Consider the following 19,226-nt stretch of genomic DNA (forward strand, 5'->3'; position numbering starts at 1 on the left):
TGAAACTTTTTTTCAGGAGGTCTTATCCAAAGTGGAGGATGAAATCTCTATATGTCTAGCGGAAAATCCAGACCCTAAGGAGGTTACAGTAGCATTTGATCAGATTTGCTTAGAAATTAATCGTAGTCTCCAGGCTAAATCTAGCCAGAAGGTGCTAGAGGGCAATAGATGGTTTGATAAGGAATGCTCGAAAGCACATGGTGTACCACTTAAGGCACTAAAATCTATTCCTAAAGATCGATCAAAAATAGTAAATGCTAGGAAAGTGTATAAAAAAACTATTCTAGAGAGGAAAAGGACTCTGAAAGATAACGCCTTGGCTCAACTCTTGGATCCAGTAACCCTAAAAAACAGTGGTTTATTCTGGAAAATAATAAATCAGCCCTTTTTTTCTGATGAAACTAATACTCCTTTAGAGGCAAACATCCCAGATGAGGGCTGGATAAAACACTTTAGTCAGATATATTCTAATATTGGTCCTCCTGGTGGAATTTTAGCAGATGAAGTTGGGGAAATCTCCCCTGACAAGGATGCAGTTATTTTTGCAGTTGCAGATGTTGAAAGGGCTATAGACCTAACCACAAAAAACAAAGCCCCGGGCCCAGATGGGGTACCTGGGGACGTTTTTAAAAGTTTTCCAAAATTTTGGTCTAAGGTATTATGCAAGGTTTTTAATAATCTTGCATTTGATAAAATTCCGTTTTCCTGGAAGAAATCTATAATTATACCAGTGTTTAAAAAGGGTAATAGGCAAGACCCATCTTGTTACAGGCCGATTTCATTGATTGATTCCTCTGTGAAAATTTTAGGTCGAGTTATCTTAAATAAATTGAACGATTGGTTAACAGAGAAAGGGGTCCTAGCAGATGTGCAGTATGGTTTTAGACCTAAAAGGAGTACTATAGATCAAGGCTTGAATTTGTATGTATTAATAGAGAAATACACGAAGGCAAAGGAGGGTTCCATGTATCTGGGGTTCATGGACCTCTCGTCAGCCTTTGATCTTGTAAATCGATCTAAATTATGGAAAATCTTACTTGACATGGGACTGGACAAGGCTCTTGTTAACCTCTTAGTAGATTTACATACTGACCTAACAGCTTCTGTTAGAGTTACTACTGCAGGGCGATGCACCAGCCACTTTAACTCAGAAAGGGGAGTCAGGCAGGGGTGCATTCTGGCTCCCCTTCTTTTTACTATTTATATAAATGCCTTGGAATCTACACTAGAAGATGCTACCCAGGACACCCCACGGATAGGAGAACTCGGTATTCCGGTTCTCCTATACGCGGGCTATGCTGTCCTGCTTTCTCGTACTGGTGTTGGTCTTCAACGATTATTGGACGCCTTTGAGGTTTTTATGACTTCCTTGGATTTAAAGATCAACGTTAAAAAGTCTCAGATTATGATCATGGGTAAGGGTAATAAAAATAAACTCCCCAAAACTTTTACTTGTGGGAGGCAAGAATTGTGTAGAGTAGCAATATTTCCATACTTAGGGATCACTTTCGATGAGAAAGGCTCCTGGGGACCCCAGATAAAAAATAGAAATGTTGCCCTTGCAAAGTCGTCCTCTGCTCTTCGGGGTTTTATGAACAAACTCGGGGCGAGGCCAATTGTTAGTTTACTAAAAATTTATGAAGCAAAATGCCTTGCAATAGCAACGTATGGAAGTGCGATATGGGGCTATTGCTCTATGGAAAGTATACAGATCACGGAAAATAAATTTCTAAGATCGGTTCTCTCTCTCCCACAGTCTACTTCCACACACATTGTCCATACTGAATTGGGTGTGGGCTACATTTCAGACTTGATCAAACTGGCCCCCGTTCTAGCCTGGCTAAAGATCTGGCTGAATCAAGAAATTCCGCTCAACCACTCCATATTAAAAGATTGCCTGCAGCTGGATAAAGTAAATAAAATAGCGTGGCTAGTTTATATCAAAAATTGTTTTGTTAGATTAGGGAGAGCAGATCTTTTTTATTCCCCGGAATCAATAACTGTTAAAGATATTGGACTAATTAAAAGCATGATGAAAGATCTGTTATGTCTAGAAAGAGAACAAGTTGAATATGAGAAACCATCGGTGCGGGCCAGTATCATTTTGAGTACTTATGTGGGCCCTGAATTATATTTGTCTATTGTAAATCAACCCTTTCACCGGTTTCTACTCACACGCTTTCGGTTTAACCTGATCCATCTAACTCTTGGCCATTTTCAAACCTGGTCTCCTCCGGAAAAAGGAACGCCGTGTAATTGTGATAATTTTTCGATCCAGAATACAATGCATTTTCTGTTATTCTGTGACCATTACGCGGCCTTAAGAAAGAAATATTTGTTCCCAATTTTAAAGGAGGAGGGGTTTATACAGGTCAAACCTGCCCTCTTGTTCTTACAGTTATTACAGACCCCTAGGATTATGTTCCATGTTGCTAGTTTTTTAGTGGGAGCTGTTAGGGTTAAGAAAAAGAAGTTCGCCATCAATCCGATTATTTTATTGTAATGAATTGAGAGATTAATTAACTTTTTATAGGAAATGTAATTTCTGCGAATCTGGGAGAATATTAATGTTTTACGTTAAATGATGTTTTTAGGATGTTTTACTTTACTGACCCCCCTTTTTTGAACATTGTAGATAATATAAATTGTTGATTGCCTGTAATATTTGATTGAACTTTTTTTCTTTTTTTATGCCTTTTTATGATATTTATTTATCGAAATAAAGTACTTTGACTGACTGACTGACTGAGCTGCACCTTGCAATGGGTTTTCATTGTATATCAGGTATACAACAATTCATTTGGTGAAATTTAAAGATAAGGTGTTCAGAAGCAGTGGTTATTTGCACATCTCTGAATTCTGGGGTCCCCATACTAGCATGTCAATTACAAGGCATTTCTCAAAATGACTTATTTTTTACACAAAAATGTAGAGAGGGACAAGGGGCAATAACACTTGTTCTGCTATTCTGTGTCCCCCCATGCCTCCTGATAAAAATGGTACCTCATTTGTGTGGCTAGGCCTAATGCCCGCGACAGGAAACGCAACATGGACACATCATAGTTTTACATTGAAATCTGACGAGTTTTTTGGAAAGTGCCTAGCTGTGGATTTTGGCCTCTAGCTCGGCCAGCACCTAGGAAAACCTACAAAAACTGTGTATTTTTAAAAAACCAGACACCTAGGGGAATCCAGGATTGGGTGACTTGCTGGACTTTCACCAAGTTCTGTTACCCAGAATCCTTTGCAAACCTCAAAGTTTGGCAAAAAAAACACCTTTTCCTCACATTTTGGTGATAGAAAGTTCTGGAATCTGAGAGGAGCCACAAATGTCCTCCTTCCACCTAACATTCCCCCAAGTCTCCTGATAAAAATGGTACTTCACTTGTGTGGGTAGGCTTAGTGCCAGTGAAAGGAAATGCCCCAAAACATTTTGTGGACACATCACAATTATCAAATACAAAACTACCTGTTTTTGCGGAGGGGGGGAACTGGGATTTTCACCCTGGGCTAAGCAGCCATATAAGGAACACCTATCAAACCCAAACATTTTTGAAAATTAGACACCTGAGGTAGTCCAGGGAGGTGTGACTTGCGTAGAACCCCCAGTGTTTTCTTACCCAGAATCCTCAGCGAACCTCAAATGTAGATAAAAAAATCAAATTTTTCCCACATTTTTGTGTGGGATCACCACACCGGCACAAATTTCCTACCCACCAACATTCCCCTCAGTCCCCCGGTAAAAATTATACCTCACTTGTGTAGGTGGGCCAAGTGCCTATGACAGGTCGAAAATGGGGGGTACCAAAGCGGGTCCAAAAGGGCAGATTGAAGAAAAATGTATTTGGGCTGACAAGTGGGGCAGAAATGTTATTGGTATACATGTGACAATGCTGGGTGGTAGGAACTTTGTGGATTACTGCAGATTCCGGAAGGTTCCATCACAAACGTGGGAAAAATGTGTGATTTCCATCAAAATTGGAGGTTTGCAGGGCATTGTGGGTAAGAAAATGGTGCAGGGTGCATGTGAAGCACACCACATTGACTCACCCAGATGTTTAGTTTTCAGTTGTGTCTAGGTCTTGTAGATTTTTCAACATGGCAGAGTTCCAAAGTCCAAAACATGCAGCCCTCACCATTCCAAGTGGGGCGATTTTGAGAGTTAGCCAAGCTCTCATGGCCCAAGTGTAAAACCAAAACCCAAAATATTTAAATGTCCTCTTGCTTGCTGTGGGATAAGATGTTTTACTGTGTGGGGGGAGAGCTGAAAGACTGTTACCCCATTCATTTGGGGTGGGAGCGTTACCATGCCCATACTGGTTGGTAGCCACCACCCTACTATTTTTTATTCCCTGGCATCTAGTAGACTTTCTGACCCAAGGAGTGGATCGGGTATAATTGCCCCATCTGCCCACCGGTGGGCAGAACAAGTTTGTCCCCATTTATTTGGGTTGGGGGTCACTCCCTATCTGTAAAAAAAAATAATGATCCTGGGTGCCAATTGGTTTCTGCCCCCCCTCCCGGGGCAGATTGGCCTAAAAATTAATTGCCTCAGGGGGGCAGAAAGGCCTAAAAATTAATTGCCCCCCTGGAGAACGGCCCTTGCCAAAGGGGCCGCTCCCCTTATTCATAAACACAAACAAAGCACAAATCCCTGGTGTCTAGTGGGCATTTCTGCAGCCTGATCGCTTCACAATCGGGCTGCAGAAATGCTCAGAGAGATATCAAAGGAAAGGAAAGGCCTTTCCATTCCTTTGATGCCTCTCCCGTCCCCAGCCTGTGATAGGAAGAGAACTGCTTTTGCATTTCTTTTCCGATCCACGCTGGAAGATGAGCTTCCAGTGTGGTGGGGGTGGCCTCTGATGATGTCAGCTCATCAGACATCACTGGGGAGGGTCGGGGGCTCACTTGGAAGGGGAAGTGATTCCCCTTCCATCCCTGCCCATGGGAGATGGGTGCGAGGCCCCCGGGGAGCACTAGCACTTCCCCCGAGGGCCCATAGCAGGATGAGGTAGTTACATCCGTGGCACCTGAGTGCCACGGATTAGAACGAGACCACCTCGCTCTGGGCACCCAATGGGTTAAAAGACTAAAAGCGTGAACCGTGGACATCTGGTTTGCGCTAGACCGGGGCAAAGTCAGAAGTTAAGATCAACCGCAATAGAGCAGTTTGGATACACGAAGTGGATTAAGCCCAGTGAGCGCTTACCTTCAGACTTAGAAGATTTTTAAAGAAAAAGTCTCCGAGAAGGTAGATGTTCAGAGGGACAAGGATGCAGGAGTATCTATGGTGGGAGCATCATCATCGAATAGCACTGGAGTGAAGCCGTGGTCAACATTTTTACCTTAGGACTTAGTCGTCTGCTCCTAGAGGTTGGGAGAAGTTTCCAGAAGGGTTCTTTGAAGTTCCCAGAGTTTTTGGCCTCCCCTGGCCTGGCTCAGAGCTGGCTGTACTGATAATATAGGATCATTTAGCCTATTGCGTGGGGGCAGAGCCCAGTCTATTCAGATGTAAGTGGGGCTGTTCTCAGCTCTGCTCCCATCCTGCCAGTAGAAAGGCCATTCAGGGCCTACTAATCCCACTTTTGTGTGGCTGACTGGGATAAATTCACAAAGTCTCAACTGTCAGTTACACCAAGTCATGTGACCGAAGGCAGGCTGCAGGCACAGAGGGCTAAGGGCAGGAAAATGCCATATGTCTAAAAGTGCCATTTTCAAACTTGTAATGATGAATTCAACTTTATCAACAAAGAGGGTGTATCATTACAAGTTCATAGATACCAAACGTAATATAGTTACCACCTCTGGTTTAGGAATTACAGCAGTAATCCCCAATGTTATCATAGGGGAGGGCTAGGCCGCACAGTAGTGAAAAATGAATTTGGGAGTTTTTCACTAGTAGGACTTGTAAAATTTAAAATGATATATCCTACCTTTTATTAACACAGCACCCTGCCCTGTGGGCTACATAGGGCCTACCTTAGGGGAGACCTATATGTCATAAAAGGAGAGTTTAAGGCTTGACAAAGGGTTTCAAATGTCAAGTCGACATGGCCATGGGAAACTGCATTCAGGCTGCAATTAAATGGGCATGTTTTAAAGTGCTACTTAAGTGGGTGGCACTATAGGTGCTGCAAGCCCACTTGTAGCCTTTAATTTACAGGCCCTGGGTATATGGTATACCACTCTACAAGAGACTTACTTGTAAATTAAATATGCCACAATCAGTTATATGCAAATCAAATCATGTTTCAGGGAGAGAGCACAAGCACTTTAGCACTAATTAGCAGTGGTAAAGTGCACAGAGAACAAAGGCCAACAAGCAAAAATTCAGCAAAAAGTAAGAGAAGGAAGGCTCAAAGTTTGGAGGGGTGTGACCCTGTAGAGAGGGTCATTTCCAACACTAATTTAAGAAATCAAGTAAATTGTAATAAATGAATCAAGGTCAAAACAACAGAAATCCAATCAGTACAACTAGAGATATGCAGGTTTAAAGATTTCATTAAGTATAGCTCTGGAACGCACAAAGCACCAACTGTGGATATCTAGTTGTACCAGACTGGAATACATTAACAACTTCAGGCTGACCATAATGGAGTGTGGACCGGCTAGAGAGATCCAGTTAGGCCCTCTGAACACTAGTACCTTACATCCTGATTGCAGGGCATTGTGAGGTCCTGCGTCGAAAATGCATTGCACACCTGAGACGGAGTGTCAAGCTGCAAAGCTGCAATGCGAGGTCCTGCATCATTGTTGAGGCTCCCATTGATGAGGGCTTACTATGCGTAGCCCTTCATCGAGGATGAGTGGCGCAGTCGAGACAATCCATTGGTTACGAAGAGCTGCGAGGCTTCAATGCGAGAACCTGCATTGCTGTTGAGGCTGCCATCAATGAGTGAGTTGCAATGCGAGGGCCTGCATCTGTGAAGTTTCACACAGCTGTCTTTCAGATGCAGGCTGTTTGGTCAGTGCAGAGTCCTTGCACTGAGATAATCCTCACAGCAGAGGCGATGGGTCGGTTCTGCTCGGGTTTGCTCCTCTCTGCAGATAATATCTGTTGGCTCTGCTAGATCTACAGGTGGGCTGGAATAGCACATTTGAGCCAACTTCCAAGGATCCAGGACTGGTTTAGAACCACTTTGCAGGGTGGGACTCACAGACTGCAGATCCCAGGTGCTGGGTTCAAGGTTGTTAGAGCCTTCTTTCCCTGAGGCTCTAATCAGGAGGACAGTCAACTAGTCCTTGTAGTCACTTTGGGACCTGGGTTTAACTGGTGATGGTTCTGTCCTTCTCACCCAGGCAAGAGGGCAGCAGGTCAACAAAGAAGGGCAGTAGTCCTTCAAAGGATCAGTCCATCTAAGTGGGAGTCCTTTCAGCAGCAAAGCAGTCCTTCTTTAGGGCAGAGTATCCACAGGTCCATAAGTGTTCTAATATGGTGTCTGGGGTCTAATATTTATACCTGGGCTTTCTTTTGCAGTGGGAGAAGCTTCTAGCTTCTAGTCATCCAGCCTTCCCAGTCCTGGCTCCAGTCTAACTAGAAGGGGTATCTAGCCCTTTTGTGAGGAGGCAGGAACAGCCTATTGAAGTGTAAGTAGGGCTGTTCCCAGTTCTGCCCTTCCATCCTGCCAGTAATGGCCCATTATGGCACACATTAGCTCCTTATTGTATGTGGCTGTCTAAGTGGAATAGACAAGGTTCAGCTATCAGCTACACCCAGTAATATGTCCCAGAGACAGGCAGCAGGCATTAAACGGATAAGGCAGGAATATACCTACTTTCTAAAAGTGGTATTTTCCTCAAGCCCAATTGTTGTTGTCAGGCTCACTTGCTATGCCCCCCATGGAGGCAGGTCTGAAAACATTTGCCAGGGCTGCCTTAGTTTCCCAGTCCATCCCTGATAAACAAAGTTTCCCTTGGCACCCAGCACTCATTGAAGAAGAAGACTGAAGAAGGACTTTCCTGGTGACCAAGGACCCAGCGAAGAGAGGCTGCATTGACGTGGACTGCACCTTCTGAACCTGGTGGCTAGCAAAGGAAAAAGGACTGTCTTTGCCATGTCCTGTTCATGAAGAAGTCAATTCCGCAGCATAGTCAAAAGAAGGGACTCCAAGGGTCAGTTGGCTGACCTCCTGCTTGCAACACAGTGCCACAACAAATAAAAATGTGTGCTGGGGCAAGTTGGTATTCCAGATAGTTGCATTGCCTCCGCTCACTGCCATGCAGCACCAAAGACCAGGACCTGACACTCAAAGTTGCACCTGAGTCTGCGGGGCCCGGGAGAGTCATCGGACTACAGCTTAGTCACTGAGAAGACAATTTATTGCCCAGTGAAGTATTCTGCTGTAACAACAATGCTGGGCAACAGTTAGCCCAGTGAGAACTGGACTTCTATTTGGACCTAGGTGACTTCGAAGGACATTGACCCCTGTGGCCAGGACCCCCTCAATGAGTTCATTGAGTTAGAAGTAGCTGCAGAAAGACCCCCATTGACTGCATCGCCTCCACAGCATCCTTGAGCATCTTCAACGTTCTGTATCCCTTGCATCAGGACCTCTTTCATAGACACCTGTAGCAAGGGTATACAAGTGCCTGGCACTGACAAAAGACTGCTACTCCTATCTAGGTAACGTGTTTCTGCCAATGCTTATTCAAGGTTAAGTGAAAAATCGCATATTTACTATACTTAGTAAATGCTGTAACTCTGGAACCCTCAGGTAAATCTCTTTCATTTTGGTGTCTTAAAACACATAAAATACAGTCTGTTTTTATAAACTGATTTGGAATTTCTTGAGCGTCTCTTGAATATTTCTCCTTCAATTGGTGTGGTGCTGTTTTAATGCTTAACATTTGCTCCTTTGTGTAAGCCTGACTGCTCAGAGGCACAACTACACAGACTAAACTTGCTGGTACCAAAGGAGTTGGCAAATGTAATACATGTTGAGGTTGCACAACCACATTATAAAACACATCCCTCGCACTCAGTCTGTTAAATCAAGTGAGAACCATGATTACAAATGGTATAGAAACAGTGGTGGGTATAGATGTGTTGATGTATATATAATTGCACGGTGAAGTGCTCACAATGGAGCTCACCATAAGAAGAGTGCTGTGCTGGAAGGGACGGTACCCGGTAAGGGTTTAGTAAGATAGATATTAAAGGGTAGTAGAAATACAATTCCTTTGTGGTATACTATCTCCGCCTTTGTAGCTAAAGCACAAGAGCCCAGCAACTTTTTAAAAATATGCAATTCATGAAGGAAAATAACGAATCCTGCCTTCACAGAAGTGCCTCATATCTTAATCATTTAACTGTGTTCTGTAGAAAGCCAGACCACATGACATCACATTTGTTTCGGAGCCTGAATGACCCCCAAGACGGACGACAGCTCACTTGAAGATTTGGCACGTTATCATGTATGACAGCCAACTGGAGAGGATATTGTGTTGTGGTATGCGTGGTGTTGAAGTTTAAAATAATTTATAACAGCGCTGCATTTATTAATATAGAAACATAAATTAATATTTCTCACTTTGGAAAAAAATCTCCTTATAGTTCCTGAAGGCTTGTTGAGAAATGTATTTGTAAATCATGTATTTTCTCACATATTTTTTCTACTCTTGTTGTGACAAAGTATAGTTTTATCCCACTCCTACCCTCATTTTCTTTCCACTTGCATCTATTTATTCATTTTATATCGTATAATTTCTAATGATTTATAGTTCATTTGTTCCTCATCTCATCTCCACTGCACCTTCACATACCCGTCCTCTGTGGTATTTTATACAGCTTTCGTTTGTAGTCTTAAATTCCCTCTAATGAAAAAAGTACTTGCGAGGGAATTGTTGTGGACACAGTTTGCAAGTTTATACTAACTGAATTTTTGTTTGCAGATACTGTAATCCAATTCATATTTGAAACGGAAGACTTCGGCTCCACCTCGCTAATATTTTAGCAAGGATTTGTTTGGTACCTTATCGTCTTTAACTTCATCATATTGTACACGGACATCATCCCTACACAGAGACTTGGCCTCCACACCAAATGCCTAAGAACAGTAAGGTGGTGAAAAGAGAGCTAGACGATGACGTCATCGAATCAGTTAAAGATCTGCTTTCCAATGAGGACTCTGGTGATGAAAGCTTCAGGAAGAGTGAGTTGATGGTTGGTGATCAATTGGACAAAGACGGAGACATTGAAGAGGGTTCTGATGTAGAGGATGAAAGACCAGCATGGAACAGTAAACTTCAGTATATTCTGGCACAAGTTGGATTTTCTGTTGGTTTGGGGAATGTGTGGCGGTTTCCCTATTTGTGTCAAAAGAATGGCGGAGGTAGGAATGCCTTTATACACTTGTTTCAATTACTGTATACGCTCAAGCACATGTGGTTTGTTGTTCAGGCCTTCAGACAATTCTTTAGTTCAGTGTTTATAATAAAGACGTCTTTCTCGTCAGCTTTAAATTGGAAAAACAAATAGGCAACGAACCAGCTCACATTCCTAAAGCAAATATGTTTATATTTTTTATACACCTAGGACATTATTTGTATCAAACTTATCGTGTTCTTCTTGCTATTAGAGTCAAACAGACGGTTTAGCAAAATGTATGGAATGCTTAGTTTTGTGTTAGATTTAAAAAGTGGGAAGCGAGCCAGGGTTCAGTAGAATGGGGACATAATCAGATTTTTTTATGCTGTGCCTCGTATTATAGCTTCATCGTTTCTAAGCACTGCAGATAACAGGTGTTATTATCCAAGTTAACAGTACTCAACTTACTGATCTTGGAAGGCTTGAAGGCTGATTTGGACTTGCTAGGATTAGACCTTGTGGCTTGCAGGTCACGGGAGGTGTCAGCGATGAGTAGTTAACTCACTGACCCGTCTTACTAGGGAGAGTTTGTACAGATGTATGTTGTGCATGGATATGTTTGTGTCAAATAGAACAGTTGTAGGTATGGAGAGAGAGAAGACAGGAATGAGGACAAGATTTTTTTTCAAACTGTCACATGAATATAGAAAAAGAGAAGAAAAAGACACATTTTCGTTTACTGCCAAGACACGGTAGTCTGAGTATTCCAGGCCAAGAAGCCCATTTGAGTCTGGAGAGGTACAAGAGCAGGAGATGCAGCGGTTGAATTTAAACAGAGCAAACTATTCTTATGGCTCATTTTGTAACTGAATAATAAGTAAATTCACCAATGTCAAGAGGAAATGCTAAATTCGAAAAACAATGCGCAGGAATAATTACCTCCACCTTACTATTCCTATTGTGGAGGTTATTATTATTATTATTATTATTATTATTATTATTATTATTATTATTATTATTATTATTTTCATCATCATCATTATTGAATGAATGCCACACTTGCTTCAAAAACCCATCCATCTAGAAGCATATGACCAGTGCACCTCACTAAACAATTGTAGTGAAGACCAAACCACTAAGCAAACTCACAAGTATCCCCTCCCAAGACCCACGTAAGTACATTCCTGACCTGCAGAGGCCAGTTTCCTATTCATTTTAGCCCAGATCCTGAGAAAGGTACTCACTTCACAGTTCCTTATAGCATATACTGATCACATTTGAAGGTCCTAAAGAAGCACAATCTCTTGCGTCCAAAACGCAAAAAACAAACCTAACAAAGTTAAAAAGTAACTCAACACCTAAAGACACAACAAAGGCTGAAAAGGACAGTTCACAGTAGTAATTGTTGCATTTGGATAAAAGATATTTTCAGGTGAGTTATTTTTAGTCTCATTTCAGTCACACCCCATTGCCTACAACCATCATGTCTGTGAGGAGCTTGTACCAGAATTAACAAACCCTGAAACCATACCCGTTCCACCATCCAGGGTAATTGTGTTACCATACCTTGAAACCTCAACACTGTGCATTTGTTGAAAACTCACAGTGGAGGGAAGAAGCCTCCCTGGGGCACTCTTCTCCAAGGGTGTGTGCCATCTCTGCAGGAATTATGAGCTGAACTTGAGGTATTGAAGACAAGTTAGCTACATGAATTCCACTGAAAGGTGTTTTAGAAAGTGAGACCAGTGTGTGTCAATTGACCCATTGTTCTCTTCAATAGATGATAGTTTCTACATTAGCAAGAATTCCTACATCCTGTGAAGACAGTTTCTCTCAGTGGGAGGCGTGGCTTTCACCCATAAGTATAGCATGAGTTGGATTGCTGATTCCATTGTCAAAGCTATATGTTTCCCAAACTGGGTGAGTCTTATATGGCTTACAACTCCAGTAGGGAGACGCACCAGTACCACCCCAGGGTCTTATGGTGTACTAGTTTCAAATATCAGTTCTGTTTCCTAAAGTATCATCTCCTTAAAATTGCCCTTCTTCAAACAGTTCCAAAGAAGATTAAGTAGTATGCCCGTCACCTGACAACCTTTCCATCAAATGGATGATTTTGTATTGTACCACTTGTGCAATTTTTGGGATGTTTGATACCAGTGTGTGAGGACTTTTTACATCCTCCCCTTTCATTCAGTTTCTAATTGCTACTCTGTATTTGTCAAAAGGTTTCTCCAACTCAGTCTTGACTATTGGTTTGTCCTTTTCTGACCCTTACAATTGCCGGCTCTGATATTATATGGTTGCTCTATCTATCTTGGAGACTAGATGCTTATTGGTTCACCTCTCTTTGTCCACTTGTCAAACGGTGTGAACTCATGCGTTGCACCTTTCTTTGCTGATGGATACTGATGGATACAGCACCCAGAGATGGACTCAATGGTATCTTAACTGATTTTCCTGCGGAAGGGTAAATTCTTTTTTAATCTCTTGAGATTATTTAACATTTCCTCTCAGAATAGGAAATTTATCATTAACCATTTGAAGTCGCTCCAAACTCCGACTAAACCTGCTCAAAACTAGGATTCTTGCAATTGGAGGAGAAGGGTACATTATGAAACCTTTGTTTTTGCTCAGCGTGCCCCACACGTCCAATAATGCCCTAGTTGGACAGCATTATTATAGCCCCCAGTTCTTGTGCTGCTCATAGGATGGTTCTCAGGAAAACACCTGCAATAGTGTGGTACAAAAGCACCATAGTTTGTACATTTTGCCCTTGTCCCCATCCCTATAGGATGTGTATTTATGCCACTTGGAAGTAGCCGTTCAAAAGTTAGAGCACTATTTTTTCTGGCAATCCAGGAAGTAGTGGATTCTAGCATCCACTCTTGGCCTTTTCCCTTCTCATAAGAAGATATTAAGAGTCAGATGAAACTGTTACAAAAGGGAAGGTGAATTTGGAATCTGAATAGTTTTTAAAAGAGAAATTGTCTCTAAATGAATGAATAGTGACCATACAGATAAAACGGCTACATGTACCATTTATTGCGATTCCGTATGGATTGCTGCCAGTAGCAGGGAGTAGTTTAAGGTGACAAATCATGCCACTATGAGGAAATTCGATTCCCTAAGTAAGACACCACATGGAAAACTATTCTGCATGAGGGTCATGGTCTAGTTGGGTGAGTATTGAGGACTAGGGCCTCCAATTTTTTGATCTTGACATTAAAGTCAGAGACTGTGCTATATTCCTTCTGTTCCAACAGGAGCTGGCATATGGAATGTACTGGGTTCGTAATCAAGAGTAGAACTTCAGCAAAAATTTTGAATTTGAAGGTGACTGTGGTGATTTTAAAATGCCTAGTGGCCATCTGTCTTCGTAAGTACCACTGAGTTGGGTAACAAAAAAAATCTGTTATTCAGTGCCAAGATCCCTTCTGGGTGAACATGCATCTTACAAATACACTTTATGTTACATATACACATGTATGTAGTTTTAAAAGGTTTGAGTGTTGGGACAAAGAGAAGGGAGTACAGCGAGCAACCTACCCTAGGGGGAAGATCAAGGATTTAAAGCTGTTCACTTTAATGTGTGCTTCAGGGTTTCACTGCCTCACCATTCGTCATGTCTCCAATCTTGGGCCAAAGTCAAGAGAGTGCCCTAGGCATTCCTTAATGCCCTGTTGACCCTCTTCAACATCTCTTTAGCAGTGAGAGATAGAAACAATTTGTTGTTTCATGTCAACTGGATATTCTCCTCTACTTGCACAATTTTCTTTGTGTTATTGCTGGCCAAGCATTGATGGCCAAGCATAAAGCCACACTGGTCCAGGTGTACCAGCCCCAGGATCTTTAAGTTAAGCATAGCCACAAAAACACCAGTGAACAGTTAACACAGGGGTCTTCCACCTTTTCTTTAATAAGATCTACTTATGTTCAAGGAAAACCATCTCGAGCTACTAATAGTATTAGGCCCTCATTATGACCTTCGGACCGCCGGGCGGCCGCCAATGTAGCCACACCCCCGCCGCAGCCATTTGGAGATCCCCGCTGGGCCGCAACACAGGAGCCGGCGGTGTTGCGGCCGTGCGACGGGTGCAGTTGCACTTTTCACTGTCTGCTATGCCAGTGGCATGGGAAGTGCAGGGGCCCCCAGGGGCCCCGCGACTCACCGTACCGCCAGCCTTTTCCTGGCGGTTCAAACTGCCAGGAAAAGGTTGGCAGTAGGGGGACTCTTAATCCCCTGGGCAGCGCTGCTAGCAGCACTGCCCTGGCAGATTACTACCGCCGGGCCATTGTGGCGGGAAACAGCCGGCCCCGGCGGTGCGACTGCGGCATTTCCGCTGTGGTCATAATGACCTGGGAAGCACCGCCAGCCTGTTGGCGGTGCTTCCGTCATTACAGCCCTGTCGGTCTTGTACCGCCAGGGTTGTAATGACCTCCTTAGTGCTGTAATAGTGACCACATCAGATAAGATTAATGTAGCGCCCGCTAGTGTGCCTGGTCGCTAGGGGACGCATATGGGACGATGAACCTTTTGAATCCCATGGAGTATCTTAGTCATGCAGTGACTACTGAAACGGTAGATAACATCAATAATCAAGAAACATTCTAAGAAAAACAACTATAAACCTTATTAATCAAGAATAACCACTACGCAGGAAAGAGTTCAACAATTTTATTTCCCTATTGCTTAAAATTCTAGATCACTCGTTCAATCTTTATTCAAATCAAACTTTTATTAATTCATTAAGAGAAAATACATTATTTTTTAAAGAAAACATTTGCGACAATGCAATACCATGAGCTATGAATACCAGCATTAATAATGTAATTCAGCAATTAAGTTTGTCAGTCATTTGTCACTGTCAACGTCACCCCTAGCAGCCTACCTAACCAAGATTAACATTAGCATGGGGGTCTTCATGCAAAAAACAATTTAGAGAAAACATCAAATTTGGAAAATTCTACCTAAGTGAGAATCTTTATAAAACAGCGTAGTTGGTACCTAGAAGAAAAGGCACAAAATCGTCAGTCACATCTTCATAGGTACCTACCCAAGATGGATCCGCAACAAGTCAGTCTTTGTCTTCAGGTCATCATTTAGTCAGCTACAGATCAGGCTCACAGAGTGTGAACCCAATATCAGCACCTTGGACAGCGTCTCTTGACGCCATCAATTTTCTTCCCGCAACTCTGATTTCACACCCCTTATCATGACTTTTTATTAGGGTCTCTCAGTCCATCCCACTTATTGCTAATTAGTCAGTCAGTCAGCAGATATGACTTTAACGTATAGTTTTTCTTTGCCAAATCTACTAATTTTCATATGTTCCAAGTCACAAGAAGTGGATTGGTTCTTCATGCGATGCCCTCATCATCCGGCCCTTCAGGTATCAAAATTGTTGCATGTGGCTCTCCAATCAGTGCCTCTATTGTTCAAGTCCGGGGAAAGTGCATTTAGCCTGCTCTACACATAATTGTTTCAAATTGTCTTCATCATCTCCTGTCCGCCGGTACATTGCAGAAAATTCTAGCTAAGTAACATGAATTTCGAATGGGTCAAGATTGCATAAATCAGTTTCCATTCCTTTGCAAGGTGTCCGGTTTCTCCACATTTCGAGAGTGCGAAGCCCAGTGGAACTAGGCCTTTAGTTCAGTTAATTTAGTACTCTAAATTAATGTAAAACATAGGTTATACATCTCATTATGACATATTATTACATTTTTCTCATATATTTTCGTTATTTTGCAAATTTTCAGTCATTTTAGTACACATGGTGATCATACCCCGAGGGCACATTTTTCAAACAAGCACATACATTTTCTATGATTATTTTCTCTACACATTTTCTCATTAGTAATAACATATAGATCATTAATAATTTTCTTAATTACACCCTTGGCATGCAGGATTGCCAGCAGTCATCACCTCAGTGCACCAGGCAGGGATGTCAGCAGCAGTGTAAAAATGTTTTACCAATGTGGAATGTTTCTGCATCGGTACATAACAGCCATAGGTGCAATGCACCTGACACCAAGGAAATAATATCAGTAATAAGTCTCCCCAACACCACATAATTTGTTCCTTAAATGACAGCTTTAGAAATATTTTGGAACTTCAACAATGCTTCTCCAAAAGGTCCAAACATGAGAATACCATTTTCTTCTCAAATACACACTTTGGTAGACGTATATTCAACAAAGCAAAAGCTTCTTATTAAGTATGCTGGCTGAATGCAGGAGAGCTACTTATTTTGAATGGTCTTTGCCTCACTTTGCTATGACAGTAATAGAGGCACTTAAGATGGCATCAGTCACTGTGTCTGACTTCCCAAAATAGTTGGAGAGTCTCATTACTATTGGGGCCAGCTGTCTGCAAAACGTTTTGTAGAACAGTGATGTGCAGCCATCTGGGCCCAGAGTGTTCATCTATTTTCATCTATATATGCTTACTGTGATACCTTAAATACTTTTTTAAGATCAACTACCATTCATGGTCTCTGCTTGTGATCAGAGGTGGGCGGGGGGGGTCACATTGTCCCCCTGAAACTGATTGTTAGAGATTGTGTTACTGGTTGACTGAGGTGTGAGGCCCGGGCAATCAGCAACCAGAATCCTTGTCAGGGTAAGGCACAAGCAAACCCCAAATTAACCTTAGCTCAGCCCCCTGGTAGGTTGGCCCAGAGCAGTCAGCCTTAATGTGGAGGCTGTGTGTAAAGTATTTGTGGAACTTTTTAAACAGTAAAACAGTGAACACCACTCAAAAAGGCCCCACACTAGCTAATAAAAATAGACCTTAATTATATAAAACTAAATAAATAAAGACCAAAACGACAAAAGTCCAATCAGTAGAAAAGGAAATATCAATTATTTAGGAATAAACTGCAATACAGTTCCTAAAAGCATAAAGTGCCAACCGGGGCTATCTGGTCACACTGGACTGGGTCAAAGTCAAAAGTTCAAGCTGACCGTGATGGAGCGTGGGTCAGAAACAGGAGCCTATTTGTGCTGGAGAGGGTCATAGGGAGCAAGGAGAGCATTGTGGGTGGTAATTGGTATGGCACAAATAGCAGGCAGGGTGTCGCTGACAGACAGGCTAGAGTTTTGTGGTGGCCGTCCTCCGTGGGTGATCGATGCTCACTGTGCATAGAAACAGGCTGGCAGTGGCTTGCGATGAACTTCGGTGTGAGCAGCATGGTTCTGGTAAAAACAGGCCTGTTTGCAGTTACAAAGAGCCCAAAAGCTTGATTTAAAGACCCTGTGAGCCACACCAATGGCCCAGGACCTGGGAGGCTCCACTTGGAGGTTCAGGAATTCACGGGTCTAGAAGCTGTTGGGGAACCTTTTATGTCCCTCAAGCTCAGATCACAAGGCCAGCTAATTAGGCCTTTGAGTCACTCTGGAGTCATGGATTCAAGATGAAATTGAAGGTCCAGTTCTCCTTTCCAGGGTGGAGGGCAGCAGGCAATAGGTCAGCACAGCAGGGCAGCAGTGCCTTTAGAGCAGCAGTTCAGCCAGGTGCTCTTCTTCCTGGCAGAGCATCCACGGGTTCAGAAGTGTACTGAAAAGTTAGGGGCATATTTATACTCCGTTTGCGCCGAATTTGCGTCGTTTTTTTCGACGCAAATTCGGCGCAAAACTAACGCCATATTTATACTTTGCCGTTAGACGCGTCTAGCGCCAAAGTATGAGGAATGAGCGTCATTTTTTTGCGTGAACGCCTTCCTTGCGTTAATGAGATGCAAGGTAGGCGTTCCCGTCTAGAAAAATGACTGCGACGCAAATGCGTCGTATTTATACTCCCGGGCAAAAATCACGCCCGGGAGTGGGCGGGGCAAAAAACCCCCGCATTTGCGCCTCTTTTTAACGCCTGGGTCAGGGCAGGCGTTAAGGGACCTGTGGGCTCAAAATGAGCCCACAGCTGCCCTCCCATGCCCCCAGGGACCCCCCCTGCCACCCTTGCCCACCCCAGGAGGACACCCAAGGATGGAGGGACCCATCCCAGGGACATTCAGGTAAGTTCAGGTAAGTATATATATATATTTTTTTTATTATTTTTTTTGGCATAGGGGGGGCCTGATTTGTGCCCCCCTACATGCCACAATGCCCAATGGCCATGCCCAGGGGACATAAGTCCCCTGGGCATGGCCATTGGGCAAGGGGGCATGACTCTTGTCTTTACTAAGACAGGAGTCATGTAAATGGCGTCTGGGCGTCATTAAAAATGGCGCAAATCGGGTTGAGGCGATTTTTTTGCCTCAACCTGACTTGCCCCATTTTAAGACGCCCTAACGCCATTTTGCCCAACGCCGGCGCTGCCTGGTGTACGTGGTTTTTTTCCACGCACACCAGGCAGCGCCGGTCTGCTAGCGCCGGCTAACGCCATTCAATAAATACGGCGCACGCATGGCGCTTCAGAATGGCGTTAGCCGGCGCTAAACTTTTTGACGCTAAACTGCGTTAGCGCAGTTTAGCGTCAAAAAGTTTAAATATGGGCCTTAGTGTCTTAGGACCTTCTTTTATAAACAGTTGTGCCTTTGAAGTGGGGAGAAGCTTCTCGAGGCACAGATGCCTTGCCTTCCTGGCCAGGGCTCCAGAAAGACTACAGGAGGTATGCAGCCCTTTGTGTGGAGGCAGGGCACAGCCTATTCAAGTCTAAGTGGGGTTGTGTCCAATTCCTCCCTTCCATTCTGCCAACGATGGCCCATCCGGTCACACCTAAGCTCCCATTGCGTGTGGCTGTCTAGGAGGAATATAGAAAGGCAAGAAATTGCCAACTTTTTCAAAAGTGGCATTTTCAACATTGCACTTTAAAATCCAATTTCACCATAAATTAAGATTTTAAATTAGGATTTCAGAGACACCAAAAATGAACCATTATCTCTTCCCATTTGGAGATTACACTTATAAGATGTAA

At 43.1% G+C, this 19,226-nt stretch overlaps 1 protein-coding gene across 5 annotated transcripts in view; it reads left to right on the plus strand.

Moving 5' to 3' along the window:
* SLC6A15 (solute carrier family 6 member 15) overlaps nt 1-19,226 on the plus strand; it is a 397,869-nt gene that overhangs the window by 159,902 nt on the left and 218,741 nt on the right. For all 5 annotated transcript variants that reach the window (XM_069228753.1, XM_069228752.1, XM_069228751.1 and 2 more), the window contains one exon: nt 9,892-10,331. In XM_069228753.1, the coding sequence (XP_069084854.1) occupies nt 10,043-10,331 (289 nt within the window). In that variant the 5' untranslated portion in view covers nt 9,892-10,042. The remainder of the gene's footprint in view (nt 1-9,891; nt 10,332-19,226) is intronic.

This window comes from Pleurodeles waltl, chromosome 4_1, assembly GCF_031143425.1.
Source record: "Pleurodeles waltl isolate 20211129_DDA chromosome 4_1, aPleWal1.hap1.20221129, whole genome shotgun sequence".
Lineage (NCBI taxonomy): Eukaryota > Metazoa > Chordata > Amphibia > Caudata > Salamandridae > Pleurodeles > Pleurodeles waltl.